Raw genomic sequence first — 12,568 nt, 5'->3', positions numbered from 1 at the left:
TCGTAAAATATACACGTGCATTGTCTTGATCCTGTAAAACATCCGCCTATTATATTTCTGCGTGGGGTTACACTCTGTGGCTACAATGTATTATTCAGCAAACTGTAACGTTTTTGTGTCAATCATAATCTCTCATCGACGGATTCTCATGGGACATGAAACGGAGAAATGACACACTTTCACGAAATAATTGTACTTCAGGGTAACCAAGATTATGTAAATCAGGAAAAAACATGTATTTTTATTTTTTAATGTCAATCAGAATATACCATTGTGGGTTTGTTCGACATTGCAGCCGTCAGTGCAGGCGACTGCCGACTGGGTGACTGATCTACAAACCACCTTGCGTCATAAATAACAAGTTATTGTTATTTGTAGATCAGTCAGTCACAATTTACCCATGATACATCATGGTTTTTATGCGTTCGTTCGCATTATACCTCAGTGTCTCGAACACGGCAACTAGCGGGCTGTATGGCTCATTGAGCTACATTTGTTGCCAGTGGTAGTGGCACAGACCGTTTCTAAACCTGTACTGTTTTTGGCAGTTAGCCTACTACTTTTGTACACGATACTGACCCCCTAGTGCCAGGCACTTAACAACACTACCATGGACATTCCGTCTGCATCTACGTGAACCGCGATAGAGGGCTAGTAAGCAAGCAAGCTAACTTTTTGCCTGATTAAAAACAACATCCTCTTGATGCGTGATTGCATTATTAATACAAATAATGGTTTAGACGATTATAAGCTATAGTCATGAATCTTCGGGGATTCTTCCAAGATTTCAATCCCAGGTAACGTAAAGAGAAATATAACGTCTCTACGGCTATGCTAACTAACGACGTTAGAACTAGCCAGCATATCTGTTGGAAAGCGCCTAGCCAGATAACGTTAGTTAGTTACTGCCTACTACTATTCAGTCATTGACTATCTGAACCGGTGAATCATGACAGAACGAACTAACGTTAACTAAACGTCGTTAGCTAGCAGCTTCGGTAACTGGTAAGGTCAGCTAGCTATTATATTGGGGAAGAACAGCATAAGCTAGCCAGTTAACGTTAGCAAGTTTAGCAAATGTTGTTGGCTTGCTATTCAGCCCTGTTGTGTGTTGCTGTCAGTCGTTTAGTATTAGTTAGTTAGTTAGTGCATGCCAGCTAGCTAGATAACTAACCAACTGAAATGGCCTAAATGGCTAACTCCACATAGTTCAGTTTCCTTGATCTGGAATCGCATTTGTGGGGGCGCATTTGTGTACCAATGATGATGAGTAGCAAGCTAAATTGATTGCTGAATAGATTAATGACGATAATTGTTTTTCTCCTCACTTAGTAAGTTCCTCATCTATGCCTGCCTGCTACTGTTTTCGGTTCTGCTGTCGCTGCGTCTGGATGGCATCATCCAATGGAGTTATTGGGCTGTCTTTGCCCCCATATGGCTATGGAAGCTCACGGTCATCATCGGTGCCTCAGTGGGCACAGGCGTCTGGGCCCACAACCCACAGTACAGGTGGGCTTTTTAAACAAAAATGCTTTACTCTTTTGTAGGTCTTTTTTTGTTGTCAATGTGGCTGTCGTATCAATATCAAACTGTCCTAATGTGAAAGCTGTCCGATTGCGATAGCTATCACTGCTTACTAGTATGTCTTATCTTACTGTGTCTGTTATGCAGGGCTGAGGGTGAAACCTGTGTGGAGTTCAAGGCCATGCTGATTGCTGTTGGGATCCACCTGCTCCTACTCACCTTTGAGGTGCTGGTGTGTGACCGCGTGGAGAGGGGCACTCACTTCTGGCTGCTGGTCTTCATGCCCCTCTTCTTTGTCTCACCTGTCTCTGTTGCAGCCTGTGTGTGGGGCTTCCGGCATGATCGCTCTCTAGAGGTCAGTCTGGCATTATATCTGTCATAAGGATGTTATTTTTCTCAAATAGTCTATTTAGGCTAGATATCGGTGAATATATTATACTTGTCTACATCCTCGTTCTCCCTCTTCACCCATTTACTCTGTTTTTCCTATCTCTCTTTGTATCAGTTGGAGATCTTGTGCTCAGTCAATATTCTTCAGTTTATCTTCATTGCCCTGCGACTAGATAAAATCATCAGTTGGCCTTGGCTGGTAAGAGAACAACCTGCCTAATATCTATTTCTGGGGAAGAAAAATGAATGGGAATTTAGTACAACTTACAGCGAGTTGTAAAATATATGTTTATTATTAGTATTTTATTTTTTTCATGTTATTTTGTTCAGGTTGTCTGTGTGCCACTGTGGATTGTCATGTCCTTCCTGTGCCTTGTGGTACTCTACTACATTGTGTGGTCAGTGCTCTTTCTGCGGTCTATGGACCTCATTGCAGAGCAACGGCGTACTCACATCACCATGGCGATCAGCTGGATGACAATCGTTGTACCCTTGCTAACTTTTGAGGTATGTGGTCATGTCATCCATCTTTCAGCTACTATTGTGGTCAGAGAGCTGAAGAAGGTCGGAAGATGGGAAAGTAATACTTAAAAAAAAAATGTTTTACCCTGTTTGCCTTTTTATTGTTGTCTCCGTCATTGACTCTTCAGATCCTGTTGGTCCATAAATTGGATGGCCACTACGGCTCCAGCTATGTGTCAGTATTCGTGCCTCTCTGGCTATCCCTGGTGACTCTGATGGCCACGACCTTCGGCCAGAAAGGAGGCAACCACTGTGAGTTACTCCTCGACAGTGATAGCGGTGCAACAGAAATAATTGTCATATTGAGGCAGTGTTCTTTTTATTTTTCTGAGAATGCCGTCAGTGTAACTCCTCAAATATTTCTCCAAACTATTTGTTTTAACTGGTATTTCTCTTTTCTAACAGGGTGGTTTGGCATCCGAAAAGACTTCTGCCAGTTTCTTCTTGAGCTCTTTCCCTTCCTGCGGGAGTATGGGAACGTTTCCTACGACCTGCACCACGAGGACGCTGAGGTGTCCGTGGAGATGCCTGCACACGACCAGCCAAAAATAGCTCCCATGTTCCGCAAAAAGACTGGTGTGGTGATCACACAGAGCCCAGGGAAGTACTTTGTGCCTCCTCCAAAACTGTGCATTGACATGCCTGACTAAATTAAAGCTTTGCAACAACTGCTCTAGAGTTTTGATGGACTTCACATGCACCAGACAGCTGTGGTGCATTGACCACCCATTTTAAGAAGAGGCAGGTGAGCATAGTTTCCATGTGGCTCACTCCTAGTGAGCAGTGGGACTGGAATTTCGGACCTGACTTTTTAGCAAAAACAAAAAACCATGGCAGAGTTTGTGGAACAAAGAGTACGGTAACACTTTATTTGGATAGTCCATCTGAAGATGCTGTACACACTATCAGTAACATTTCAACTATGTACTAACCCTAACCTTAACCCTAGCCCTTATTCTAACCTTAACCCTAGCCCTTATTCTAACCTTAACCCTAGCCCTTATTCTAACCTTAACCCTAGCCCTTATTCTAACCGTAACAAGCCGTTGCTTATCAACAGATAGTTTGTTAATAGTAGAGATGAACTGTCCTGGGAACATGCATCACATTTCCTGAAAAGATTTAATGACAAGACTTGGGAAATAACTAAAAAAAATCCCCAATTTTGCACTAATGCAATTCCACAAAATACACGTGCGGCAGCTGATTAGCAAAAAATGAAATAGCACATTATCCAAACAGGTTGTTGCATGGAAGCCTTTAGCCTAGCATATTTACTAAACACAAAGAAGCCATAAATTCAAAGCACATGGATAATTGACACTGCCAGACTGCACACTCCACCCGAATGCAGTTAAACCCCACAGTATAGCCTATAAAATAATGTGTGCCTCTTTGAGCTGTCATTGTGACTCTTAAGACAGTCACAAATTTGATAGGCCCATGCACAATTCACTACATAGGCATACATCTCTGTCACTATTCAGAGGCACGAGGGAAAATTGTATCTTCTCCTGTCTTAGCCGGGGCAATTTTTCTATCCAGTCCCAATCCCACTGAAACTCAAAATTCTGACTTTATTCTGTAATCCGTAGGTTGCATTATCAAAGGATGTCTCTCACCTATGCATGTCAAAATAATGCAATAATATTTCCCCCACTTCAATATTTCCCCCACTTCTCTGCGGGGTCTCGTCCTTGCTGCCCATATGAGAGTTTCGGTAGAGAATGTGTGATCAACAAACGGCATGAGAGTAGATACGGATATTTTTTAAACAGAGTTGGTCCCCGTTAAGATACTACTTTATGTAAATGATTTTCACTCTTCATCTCCCTGTTATTCATGAGCTTTTCTTTTCTATATAATTATCAACTCGGTTTTGCCAAACATAGGACATATTCTGTCATTCGTTGGAGTCTATCAAGCAAGTTTAGCTACTTTGACTTTGGTTTGACTGACGTTACAAATGTTGCGTGATTCGACAATGCTGTACTCTCTGTGCGCCCTGAATGCACTCTGTCGAGACTAGCCTACTTCTGAAATGCGCTGAATTAATTGAGGAACATGACAACACTATGAATTTATGAATGGCCTGTTTCGCAGTTACATTATCATTACTAAATATCAGTTTAATTTGCTCTGAAATCTTTAAATAGTGACGCAGCCAAGCCGAGAAGGTGGCACAGTAACCATGTCTTGGTTTAAACCCCTTTAAATGGACACTTCTGATTGTTGCTGTATTCCACGGGACTCTAGGGATAAATATGAATTATTCTCGGTTTTTAATCTTGGTAGATTTTCGGGAAAATATGAAGTTGGTAGTATGAACATCTTTAGAGCATCTACAGATGGACTATCCAGATAAAGTGTGACCAAAGGCACGCTTATATCATCGTGAGTTTTTCTGTTGTTTTGGCAGTAGAACAAGACGAAGATCCATTTAATTTATGTGATATGATATACTGTACAGGACATTTTATTTCCCTTGTGATGTTTTGGCCAACAAAATCTCCAAAGAGATTTTAATATTCAGATGTCTTTCACATGATTCCAGTTGAAGGTGCATTATATGCGTCAGAAGTTGTGCTAGCAAATTTCCCAAACCCTGAATCTTTGCATCAAGGCTTGGATGATACTGAATGATTGATACTGTACCAAGATCATGCTTATTAGGCTAACTGTTTTAAATTTAAGATTAGCTTGCTACTTAGGGATATTTTATCTTGTTTTATTAAACAGTTTGAGGAGCATTTGTTGTAATATAGTAGTGTATGATATAGGATTATACCCTAATACCCATGTGTATTTGAATAGTTTTGCGTTCTTGAGGTCTTGTCCTGTGTATTTAAGTTACTCAACAACCATGTCCCTCTAGCAATCCTTTTTATATGGCAGGATGATGTCATTGTTGCTCCTAGTAGTTGACCTTTGCTGTTACCATAATTAATCGGATTCTGGGTGCCCAACTTCTCCAAGTTCCGACTAGTGTGTGCTGTTTTTTTTTGTTAAACCTGAGTATTCTGGGTAAATCACCAGCCTGCCTCTTCTACCTTGCCAGGTCTGCATTGGGTGATGAGTAAAGGAGATCCTGCAGTGCTGCTTCTATATCATTTTACCTGTGGAAAATGCTTTCTTGGTGAAATTCTCACCGTAACACAAAATGGTACCCCCCCCATTCCCCTTTGAACTTCTGACATATCCCATTGTTTGTTTTGTCTATGTTCTGTGACCACTCTCTCGGCTGGCCTGAGAGTTAAACATTACCTATTTGAAAACAGATTTTTGACTGGGGATGGACCAATGGTATACTTGCCCCTCTATTGTACCTTGTTTCTTACCCTCCACCATACACATTATGTTGCAATATAGCTATTTCTTTTCTTCTGGCAAGCACTTTAATACAAATGTTAAATATATACTTGCTCCAAGTGGCTGATAACTAACCAATAACAAACAATAAAGTTATTTAAAATTGTATCTGGTCATCATTTCCTTGTCTTGTCAAATGCATGAACCTTTTAAATGGAAATGGGTACTTCTGGATTTTGGCAATGAGGCTCTTTATCTACTTCCCCAGAGTCCGATGAACTCGTGGATACCATTTTTAAGAATGTGTCCAGTATGAATGAAGTTATTTTCGCGAGCCAATGCTAACTAGCGTTAGCGCAATGACTGGACGTCTACGGACGTAGAACGCTAGCTATTGTGGAATGAATGGATTCCTTGGACTTGTCAGTCACTAGATGGCACTATGCTCCCATTCTAAATATTTTGGAACTCATTACCTTCCTGAGACGTTTTTGTTGGATTTAAACAGGAAGTGTCTATGGTTAGTCTTGTAGCTCAAAATTACGTTTACGGTTCCGTCGAGGATTTGCAGAGTTAAGTGCATTTGTTATACCAAGGTCTCTAGACAAAAGTCAACCATTGTTACTTACAATTACAATCGGATACATGTAGCCAGCCAGTCAGCCAGAGATTCGTGCGACACAAGCGCAGAACCTACTAAAGGGGTCGATTGACTGCGTGATTATGATGAGTGCAACAGCAATTTGTACTTACTAGCGCAGTATTTTACGAGTGGTTTAGAGTGATAAAATACCTAGCATCTGGTTGTAACATATTCACGTTGAGTGAAGATGACATTACAAGTGGGTTGCCTATCATTCAGGCAGCCGTACGCGGGGTTAGTACTTAATGGTGTAAAAAGTATTGAGACACGTTGGCGCCCCTTGTTGTCCGCAATGGAAAACTGCACTCTAGCTATTCATATTGCGCAGAAGGACTGGGAGGGCGACCAGTGGAGAGACATGCTCACCAATACATTTGGAATGAGCCATGTGCAAATAGAGGAGCTTCTGGCGTCAGGTGACAGATTCGGCCGTGGAGTCGTGGCAGGTAAAACAGTACTTTTGAATGAGTGGGGAAGGAGGACATACACAGCACATCTCATGCTTGATTTAAACTAGAGTTGATGAATATCCAACCCCCTGTATTTCCTTGTTTCAGGATTGGTGGAGGTGGGGGAGACTTGGTGCTGCTCTGACAATGTGCCAGAGGAGGATCTGAGGGAGATGGAGAAGGCAGCAGTGCTCACTGGGCTCACAGAGAAACACCTCACACAGCTGTCAAACCCACGCTGGCTCAAGGAACCACTTTATGCCAGAGGTCACAAAGACATTTGGACAGTGGACATCCCAGTACAATTACTGCCATCTGCGTAGAGTAGTTGTAAAATAATGTATACTAACACGTTTCTAGAGATGACACACAAGCTTTAAGGTGGAATAAATTACCAATGGACTGCATTGTGAATGATTGTATATCCTGCATGTCTAAAACCCTTATATTGACACCATAACTTTGTTGCAATAGGCATTTATTATTCATTTAAATCTGTCTGCAGGGAGGTAGGGCAATCATTAGAGCTCTGCGAGGTGAAACCCTGGGGGTAAAAGAGGGTGGGGGTGCCATTCCTGCCATCACTAGTTGTATACTTAAGGTGGTCATGTGCTGTGCTTGACAAGATGCTTGGGAATTCCTCTGAATCTGCAACTCCCCAGACATCTCTTTGAGGACGGAGATCAGCTTGGGTAGTAAGCCAGTGCTGCGGCTGCTAGAGCTGCTGCTGTCATCACTCCTCTCAGCCTGGGCTGGAGTGCAGATGTCTGGGGCCAACTACATGGCTGAAGTGCTTAGGAGTAGAGCTCTGCAGTTCAGCCTAGTCAGAGTTGCGTTGCCTGTGTCTGCCAAGCTTGGGCTATGCTGGTGGCCAGCGCTGTTCTTGTTGCTGTTACCCAACTTCTCCCTCCTGTGCCAAGTCTCGTGCATTTGAGCAGCACACATCTCTTCATTTGGGGTAGTAGATGTTTGAGTCCTTGGCAGAAATTGGGATTGGAGTAGTATTGCAACGGCAAGGTAAAAAAAATGTGTCATTCAATTAGGTCACATGTCAAAATGTAGGCCTTGGAAACCACAACACCATTTGGTATTCATACCAAAGGTGCCTTTGACGTGCATGCTTTGTATTCCTCAGCAATAAAGGTGCTAAGTGAAGTCGATCTCGATACCAGGGAAAGTTATTTTAAAGCCATATATGATGAGTTGGTCCACAAAACTCTTCAAGACAGTAGTTTGAAAGATTTTGGGTGGTTCAGTGCGTTTCAGCACCTCCGACGTGAACAGCTACTCGTCTATCACTATGTACATTCCGGTCTGGTCCCATTTGATAAGATTCTATAATATCGCTCTCTACGATGGTCCACATTCTTTTGGGTAATGAAATGTTGTACAAGTTGGCATCCACCGGTGCATTTTGAGTCTGAGCAGTGTCTTTCCGTGGTTTCTTGGAAATGGTTTACTGAGCAAGAATCTGGAATGCGACTTTTTGTCCTCGAGTCGAGAACGCGGTCTTTGGTAACCGAAATGTCACACATACTTTTATTGTATTTTTTATATGCAACGTAGACATCTAATGATTAGATGCTAATTCTACTCCGATTTCAGAGCACTCTCGTCTGATTGTGCCAGAGCGCAGAATAACAGATGCATTCAACACCAATTAAATATGGCCGGTGTCAGTAAACGTCAGCAAAAAAAGCTAATTAAATTGTTGCCAGCAGCACAGTTAGTCGCCAACGCTCTGGATAACATGAACACAGCTTAACCTGCTCTGCTAGGGTAAGAAAAATGGTCAGTGAGGAATTCTCAAATTTCTGCCTGGAAGTAGCTAGCAAGCAACAGCTAGCAAGCTATTTTGCGTGCTTGACTGCCGTTGTGAGTTCAGAACGCTCGGATTAACCCTACTCAACCAGAGCGAACCACTGAATTTACGAACGCCCAGAGCACACTTTGAACGCCCTCTGGCACTCCAGAGTGAATTTACGAACGCACCCAGTGTCACAGTTCAGATTGTTACATTCCAAATAAAATGGATCAAACATTCTAGGTCTGTATATTTGGGGGAACGAGGATGATTCATTTATTTCACTGTATTGTAAGAAACGAAATGTCAAAAGCTTTGCGTGTTGGTCCAATTGAAGTTGGGATGTCATGAATATATATTATGTGCTCTCCAAGGTGCTAACCAATACATACTAGTGGAGGTTCTTTCAAATATGTGAAAGGACTATCCAATCAGACCGGTCTCGTAGTCAGCTAGCGCGAGGCTGTGTATGCTACTCAGCTGTTAAAGGGAAGGACGTCGGATCGTGTGACTGACTGCGCTCAAACAAACACAGGTAGGCAGACGACAGGGCCTATTGAAAACAATTGTTTGGAATATATTGGCATCCTATAAGAAATGTATATTTTGGTAGACTTTTTCCTCGTTCTTAACAATGTGTTCATCTTTCTATTCATAAAGTTTAATTCATTAGTGGCCTTTTTATATTTAAAAAAGGATTATCTTTGGGTAGATAATCGAAACGTAACATTTGTGTATTGAAAAGCATTGGAATTTGTTCGATTCAAAGTTGATTTTTTTTTAAATCTTTTTTTATATAAAAATGAATAAATGACTGTTCATTGTCGAGCATATAAGTGCATTAAAATGGCTGGCCATTGAACGACTACAATCAGCCATCAAATGTTATTTCAAGACTGAAAATCTAATGAAACGACACCAATTTATTTTAATCTACGATCTACATTCCCTCAATGTCGAACATTTTATTTCGTTTCTTTTGCGTCTCCTTCTGGTTTGAGTTTTCTGTGTTTGACTCGGTGCTGCCATCGCTATACCAGTCATGGCTGGCTTGTACAGCCTTTGTTAATGACAGCTCAGCTGTGCGCCGGGCGGTGCTTGGAGAACTTTGACAAGCTGATGTAATGTCCGCGTTTGGAAATGAAATGTATAGGTCTATAGAACTCAAAATATGCCCTTTTCAGTTGATCAAACGATTGAGATCAGAACGCATGTAATGCGTTGACGTTGTTCCCGTGCCATTTGTAATCCGTGGCTGTGTCTGAGTGGCTTTGTTGTTAAGCCCTCCCCTAGCAGGGAAACCGAAGCCATTTTAATCAATGCAGTCCTATAGGAGACCTACCCTTCATTCGGAACTAAATACAGCCCCCATACAAGCGCCTTTAGAATTGTGTTAAAATGTGGTTAATGGGTCTGTTTGTGAAGGAGAGAAATACAAAACACGAAATGTTGATCAAATTAAAGGACAGTTTCTGTCATGAAAATGTATTGCACAAAATGGAAGATGAGTAATTCCTGGTGAGGAATTCGCTTCTAAACGCACGTTGGCCTATACTGAGTTGCATCACCAACGCATGCACTAAAAATAACGTATTTAAATTAGCCTAATCTCGGATGTGCGGTTTGACGGTGGATGACATGAGTAACCTAACTATCTCTTCAATCAACTAGCACATTTTCTACTTTGAATTTAAAGTATATATTTTAACAATCCAGGCAGCATTGCTATCTAAAAATCTGTTATAACAGGCCTACTTTTTTAACCTACTTTTTAAGGCACTGTGTAGGTCGGCGTGGGCTAACCAACAAAATACGATTAAATAAATGAACTGTACAATAGCTTTATGAAAAAATATACATATCTTCATACATAACACTAAACTTGTATTATGGGAATAGCTGGGCATCTTGTCTTGAAATACTTAAGTATAAACTGTCAGAAAATTTGCCCACCATAGAAGGGTCATTGTGATGTGCTTTTGGGTTCCAGACTCCGGAGAGAGAGCATTTTAATTTAGCTTTAATGTCTTTGTCTTGTAGGAGCTGGAAGAGAGATTCTGGTGGTGCAAGAGAACATCCACCATTTTTCAGAATGGCCAAAGGTGACGCTCGTAAGCCGAAGGGCAAGATGTCTGCCTATGCCTACTTTGTTCAAACCTGCCGAGAAGAACACAAAAATAAGAATCCAGAGATCCCAGTCAACTTTTCAGAGTTTTCTAAGAAGTGCTCTGGAAGATGGAAGGTAGAGGAGCAACATGAAACGTTTAAGTATTTCAGTGTGAAACAATTTTGTCATGATCATTATTTTCCAACCTAATGGTACTAGGCAAGCATAGTCCAGTCATATCCATCGCTATGCCATCTTAACATTTTACTTGCCACTTGTTTTTCAGACAATGTCTCCAAAGGAGAAGTCAAAGTTTGAGGACCAGGCCAAGCAGGACAAAGCGCGCTATGATTCGGAAATGACGAGCTATGGTCCTCCTGGCAAAAGGGGCAAGAAGGCACTGAAGGATCCTAATGCGCCAAAGAGACCTCAGTATGTCTATTCCTAAAACTCTGTAATCATCTATAGAATTGTAAATTCATTTAACTACCGTCTTGCGCTATTTCACATAGGTGTCTTCAGATTCATTTTAATTAGTTGTGCTTTTGAAGTAATTTGTATTTGAAGTGATATTGATATATGCTGCTTATTGTAGACTATTCACAACAATGTGATTCCTTTTTGAAGGCCTGCAACAATCTGTAAAGACTACATTTCCTTCTCTTACAGATCTGGATTCTTTGTTTTCTGTGCTGAGCAGCGCCCCAAGATCAAAGCCCAACACCCAAGCTTTGGCATTGGGGATGTGGCCAAGAAGCTTGGTGAGATGTGGAACAACTTGACAGACTCCAATAAGCAGCCGTATCTTGCCAAAGCCAACAAACTCAAGGAAAAATACCAAAAGGTAACGCTGTTGAGAACTCTGTATTTGTCTCAAATGTGCAATTTAATGGTATTTTACCACTGTGCTCTGACTGGTGTCACATAGCAGGGAATCACTAGCTAAATATTGCAAAACCTGTGGATTAAGATTTTGGTTTATGGTTTCTAGGATGTGGCAGATTACAAAGGAGGAAAAGTGGGTGGGGCAGGAGCCTCTAAATCAAAGAAGGCTGAAGATGATGACGACGATGATGATGATGAGGACGACGACGATGATGAGGACGAGGATGAGGAGGATGATTAATCATCTTTGACAAATTAGAAAATGGTATTGTGTTTGGTGAGCAGACTCATCTGTAGGGTTCAATTGTCCTAGACCAAAACATCAAATTGGTTTGAAACTATTTTCTCCCTGTAGTTACTTTGTTTGTCCTTTGGGTCTTTAACACTGTGCTCTATCAGTGTTCTCCTTATCCCTTTTGTTCTTCTCAGTTGAACAAGCCTATTTAAAGTAATAGCATAAGAGTTCATACCCTTTCACTCCTAAAAGATGTGTAAGGTGGCGTGTGTGCTACCATATGGCTATTGAAATAGATTTTATTTAATTGTTCTTTTTAATTGGGATGTTCAATTCAAGGAATTGTAAGTTTGTGTTTAAGGGACTTGGACCAGTGTTTATCTGTATCTAGACACACAATCCATAGACTTCAGACAGATGTCCAGTCTGACAACCAGGTATTTAACATTGCCCTGACCTATTATAACAAACGCCTGTGCTTGAAGCAGGGCTGATCCATTTCACTTTGTAATGGCTGAAAGGAATGACTTAGTTTTTTTTCTTTTCATTTGGTTAAGTGGAATGACTTTTTAGATGTGAGGATGTCTCCCTCTTGACTGACATTGACACTACATCTGGATGAGTTTCTTTGCACCTGCAATTTTGTTTTGTATGTTTAGGATACCTCTGGTTTAAAATAAATAACTACATTTTTACGTTC

General features: G+C 41.2%; 3 protein-coding genes across 3 annotated transcripts; all 3 read left to right on the top strand.

Moving 5' to 3' along the window:
- The first annotated feature begins 385 nt into the window (after window positions 1–385).
- LOC109873646 (transmembrane protein 185-like) lies at window positions 386–5,911 on the top strand. The gene is made up of 7 exons (XM_020465288.2): window positions 386–797; window positions 1,333–1,509; window positions 1,672–1,879; window positions 2,030–2,113; window positions 2,245–2,421; window positions 2,565–2,688; window positions 2,842–5,911. The coding sequence occupies exons 1-7, from the start codon at window positions 760–762 to the stop codon at window positions 3,084–3,086; spliced, it is 1,053 nt and encodes a 350-aa protein (XP_020320877.1). The 5' UTR covers window positions 386–759; the 3' UTR covers window positions 3,087–5,911.
- Window positions 5,912–6,225: 314 nt separating this feature from the next.
- On the top strand, window positions 6,226–8,003 carry LOC109873654 (protein CXorf40A-like). The gene is made up of 2 exons (XM_020465297.2): window positions 6,226–6,834; window positions 6,946–8,003. Exons 1-2 carry the CDS (start codon window positions 6,576–6,578, stop codon window positions 7,158–7,160), a joined length of 474 nt encoding a protein of 157 aa, XP_020320886.1. The 5' UTR covers window positions 6,226–6,575; the 3' UTR covers window positions 7,161–8,003.
- A 1,026-nt stretch (window positions 8,004–9,029) lies between these two features.
- On the top strand, window positions 9,030–12,568 carry LOC109873650 (high mobility group protein B3). Its single transcript, XM_020465292.2, has 5 exons — window positions 9,030–9,176; window positions 10,682–10,883; window positions 11,035–11,180; window positions 11,418–11,592; window positions 11,740–12,568. Exons 2-5 carry the CDS (start codon window positions 10,734–10,736, stop codon window positions 11,872–11,874), a joined length of 606 nt encoding a protein of 201 aa, XP_020320881.1. The 5' UTR covers window positions 9,030–9,176; window positions 10,682–10,733; the 3' UTR covers window positions 11,875–12,568.

This window comes from Oncorhynchus kisutch, linkage group LG29 (assembly GCF_002021735.2).
Source record: "Oncorhynchus kisutch isolate 150728-3 linkage group LG29, Okis_V2, whole genome shotgun sequence".
Lineage (NCBI taxonomy): Eukaryota > Metazoa > Chordata > Actinopteri > Salmoniformes > Salmonidae > Oncorhynchus > Oncorhynchus kisutch.
The sequence above is the reverse complement of the archived record's forward strand: the minus strand, read 5'-3'. Positions and strand labels throughout refer to the sequence as shown.